Genomic DNA, 4,666 nt, shown 5'->3' on the forward strand with positions numbered 1-4,666 from the left:
AGCAAGACTTGGCCATTCCACTTGTTGTCATAATGCACTGAAGCACCTAAACAAAACTTCTAGCAAAAATCACTCAGGTTGACAAAGTCAATGTTTTGATGGTAAAAAAGCAGTGAGCGTCCTTACCATCAGTGAAGCAGGAAGAAAGAAAGCAAGATGACTTAAAGTAAAAAGTGTGCGCTGCCTGTCTACATTGTAGTGACTACTTGTTCAATATATTTTTGAAACCGACACCATGTAATGAAATGAATAAATGAAATAAGCTCAATGCTGAACGCCCAGTGGACCTAGAGATAAGCAAAGACAGTGTGTGAAAGAGAAAATGGTTATAATGTTTAGATCTGCAATTCTAAGAAAACAAGGAGATTACAGTGCAGTTTGATGATAGACATGAAATAATTATCCTTTTCTTTAATTTCAGGAACATCTCTCCTGCTCCTTACTTTAGTGTACTTCTGGTTCTGTCTGTTTTATCTAGCAATAAGGAAAACAGAAAACACTTCATGATACTTTAAGTGCATGCTGCAGGCAGGAGCCTATTACTGCTCCACTTTCTGGAATACATCAGTGAACAGTCTTTTCATACACTCTACTTACTGACACTGTGTAGCATCTTTGGCACATGGCTGCAGACCAACAGCTCCTCTAAAAGCATCTACTGAGACATAGATAATACAAATAAGCGTTAATTGAACGCAGGTGCCCTCATTGATGGTTTCCTGAGACTCCCCATGTCTCCTCATCAACAATCAATCCAACCCTTGCAACAAATAACACATGAAATATTGCCTGTAGCCAATATTTTAAACTCTGCAAGATAGTTCCCTAAGCTCGAAGGAAACACTTTTTAGACATCACTCGGAAGCAAGTATAGCTGAGGGCCAAAGCTTTTGCAACAGTATCTGTAAAGCTTGGTGCTACTTTACCTGTTCGAGGACTTTTTAACCAGGGCTTTAGGAATTGCAATGACAGTTTATTATCTCAGCAGATATGAGATGGGTTGCCTTTAAATTATGTACAGACATACATGTTTATTGGATACATCCTAATGACTTCTGATTTGATTTTTCATCAAGTGCAATAACCCCAGAATACCAGGTTAACCTAATGGAGTAGAACAAAGTAGTACATGCTGCTGTAACAAAAACATTTCCCAACTTGGGATCAATAAAGTATATCTTATCTTATCTTAAGATGATCAATGTCTACTGCCATATTTGCACAATTTGCCTCTGAACCTTGACAAGTGCATGTTTCAGGCTTATCAATTAACAACAGGAGGGGTCACAGATATAAGACCAGCTGTTAAATAAAGCTCTTCTGACCTTAGCTGTCATGTGGGTATATTAATAGTGCCCATTATGGACACAAGCAATTTTCAACCATTTATGAATTATATGTTTTACATTTGATAACACCAATGTGTTTCGTATCCCCTAAACTTCCAGGGATGTTCTAATTATGGGAAATACGATGACGTATTTTAAAACTTCAATTCCCAGTAGAGACGTGCCATAGACCATGTTGCAAAACACTATAGGCTAGTTGCACAAGATGGCATCTATCAATTTCCGGCGGGCTGGGTGTGCGCATCAGTACTTCCGGTCTGCGGTGTTGTGGAGTTTGAGCGGATGGTTAGCGATACATACAATAGATAGCGAGAGAGAGATAGATCGATTAATAGATAGATAGATAGAGAGAGAGAGAGAGAGAGAGAGAGAGAGAGATAGAGAGAGATAGATAGATAGATAGATAGATAGATAGATAGATAGATAGATACATAGATACATAGATCATAGATACATAGATACATAGCAAGATACATAGCATACAGATAGCGATATATAGTTAGCATAGATTGATAGAGATATAGATAGATAGATAGATAGATAGATAGATAGATAGATAGATAGATAGATAGATAGATAGATAGATAGCATACAGATAGCGGTAGAGCAAAGTGAGAAGGCTAATGTTAACGTGATGGCACTATTTTACACTCGATGTCTCCAAGACCTACAGAAGGTTAACATCAGTGATGTACATCGGCTGGTACAAGCGGCAAGCTCAGCCCCGAGGAGCAAAAGAGAAAAGGGGTTCAAGATGTACATATCCAGTTACATCGACAATTATGAAGGTAAATGACAAACAAAGCTGTAGTTACTGGCTAACTTTGACAACTTGACAGTCTTGATACAGTGTAAAGCAAAACATGATGTACTATTACGTGTTTTGGATAACATGAATGATGTCCAATTCCCCACAGTTTCAAACAAAGATCTACCTTCAGGGAGAGTGAGCGTCAGGGCTAGCTGTTACAGGTCCATGAGAAAGCATGAAAAGCCTCACGATCTCAGAGTAGGGAGAAAAATATAAAGTGTTCATCGGTTCAAAGCCTCAATCGGGTTCATGTTCTGGGGTTTTGATGTAGCTAGAGTAGGTAGCCTGTGATTTAGGATTCAAAAAAGCCCAGCTAGCTGACGTTTTGCAACAGATTTGTGATAATAGTGACAATAAATTAGCTCACATCAACTAGATCATGGCCTTAAATGTAGCATGCATTTAAGGCCATGTATGTCGAATACACCTCACTCTGCAGCAGGAGAGATGATGGAGTCTGGCAGAATACTTCAGTGCAGTCAAGCACCACTTGTGTGTCAGGGAAAGCTGAAAACTCTGGTGGAAGGTGAGCTCTGACAACTTCGCGTGGGATCCACAGACGTTTGCTTCCAAGCAGTTGGTAGAGGAAGTGTGTCCAGTTGGAAATAATTCTGCTGACTGTGGTGCGGTGAATGCCAAACCGTTCTGCTAGATCCCTCAGATGTAGGCCCACTGACAGGTGCATGAGGAACAGCAGCAGCTCATCTATGGGTGGAAGTTTCTGTGAAAACAAATAAGTGTTAGGCATACTGTAGATACTGTTATAGGGGAGACCGGGTACAGTTGTAACACATTTTCCTGGGGTTTGTTGTTCTCTCTCTCTGTGTGTGCGTGTGGGGGGGTGTGGTGTGTGTGTGTGTGTGTGTGTGGGTGGGTGTGGTGTGTGTGTGTGTGTGTGTGTGTGTGTGTGTGTGTGTGTGTGTGTGTGTGTGTGTGTGTGTGTGTGTGTGTGTGTGTGTGTGTGTGTGTGTGTGTGTGTGTGTGTGTGTGTGGTGATGCACTTGTTAAACGGTGGTATAGTGCGCAGCGTGCATAATTATTAATATACATCCATGCTTGTACAGTATGCTGCTTACCGTTGTTGATGGTTGAGAGGAATCCGAGCTGCTGGCAGAGGATGCCTTGGCGTTGGTGATCCGCACCATCTTCGTGTTGGCTGCTGGCTCCACCAATTTCCAAAAGGCGAGGAAATGCTTGTATGTGGCAAATCTAAGAATGTAATAATATTCATGTTAGACATTGTTTTGTTTCTTAAATTAGCTTCCCCAAATGAAACATGTTTTTCAAACTAGTGCCCATAACAACATCCTGATAGCCTTATAAACAAACCTGGTGTAGAAACGAATGTCCTCGTCCGACCCTGCCAGGCGTTGTATCCCGAAACGAGATCTCAGTTGTAACACTTCCAGCTGGTGTTGGAGCTCCCTAACCTGGATTTTCAAGGCTTCGTTCTCGTCGGCCACCTGATTTGCCATCACTGCCGTCGCTGCATGTACAGAGTATTCATGATCCGGCGGCGCAACTGTTTCCAGCTCGTACTCAGCTGTCAAGTCCGGGGTGGGACTCTCTGCCCTCGGCCGACGCTCCCAAACATTACGTCTTGGTGTAGGTAGCTCGTAGTTATTCCAAGCAAAGAGAACAGGTGTAGCTCCTTTCTTTACTCTGTTCAGTCCTCCAGCTGTGACCAATAAGTCTCCTGGTCGAAAATGCCTACTACACACACGGGTATGATTGATCAGCCACTGAGCCTTTACCTCAGCATCAATGGGAAATGCATGTAAACTTATCTCCCGATTATAACGGGACGAATGTGTACAAAGGGGCACACAGCAATGTAGTGCCGACTTTCTTACCCGCTGGAAGGCCAATCGCTTTTCTTTACCGCTCATCATCTATGCTAACTCTATCGCTATCTGTATGCTATGTATCTTGCTATCTATCTATCTATCTATCTATCTCTCTCTCTCTATCTCTCTCTATCTATCTCTCTATCTCTCTCTCTCTGTCTATCTCTCTCTATCTCTATCTATCTATCTATGCTAACTATATATTGCTATCTGTATGCTATGTATCTTGCTATCTATCTATCTATCTATCTATCTTTCTCTCTCTTTCTCTCTCTCTCTCTTTCTCTCTCTCTCTCTCTCTCTCTCTCTCTCTCTATCTATTTATCTCTCTCTCTCTATCTATTGTATGTATCGCTAACCACCCGCTCAAACTCCACAACACCGCAGACCGGAAGTACTGGTGCGCACACCCAGCCACCGGAAGTTGATAGACGCCATCTTGTGCACAGAGCCTATAGCCAGCTAGCTAGTTCTAGGGGGGAGTCCAGTTTTGGATAGTCTGCCGTGGATTCATTCCATTTCAAAGAGCTCGGCGTAACCTTGGCGCACTGCATATCCAACATCCAATCACAGAGCTTGAGGACTAATCACAGGGTTTGTCAAGCAAAGCGGATGTTGTAGTCCCAAACGATAGCTGAGGACTATGGGTAGTGTAGTGT

The 4,666-nt window shown here is 42.3% G+C and overlaps 1 protein-coding gene across 1 annotated transcript; it reads right to left on the minus strand.

The window, feature by feature from the left end:
* Positions 1 to 2,545: 2,545 nt before the first annotated feature.
* Positions 2,546 to 4,074, minus strand: LOC307019919 (uncharacterized protein; the record flags this gene model as incomplete). The annotated part of the gene is made up of 3 exons (XM_079651019.1): positions 3,490 to 4,074; positions 3,237 to 3,369; positions 2,546 to 2,881 (listed from the first exon to the last, which is right to left on the minus strand). The coding sequence occupies exons 1-3, from the start codon at positions 4,050 to 4,052 to the stop codon at positions 2,546 to 2,548; spliced, it is 1,032 nt and encodes a 343-aa protein (XP_079507145.1). The 5' UTR covers positions 4,053 to 4,074.
* Between the last annotated feature and the right edge of the window lie 592 nt (positions 4,075 to 4,666).

Source organism: Notothenia rossii, assembly GCF_949606895.1.
Source record: "Notothenia rossii genome assembly, chromosome: 9".
Taxonomy (NCBI): domain Eukaryota; kingdom Metazoa; phylum Chordata; class Actinopteri; order Perciformes; family Nototheniidae; genus Notothenia; species Notothenia rossii.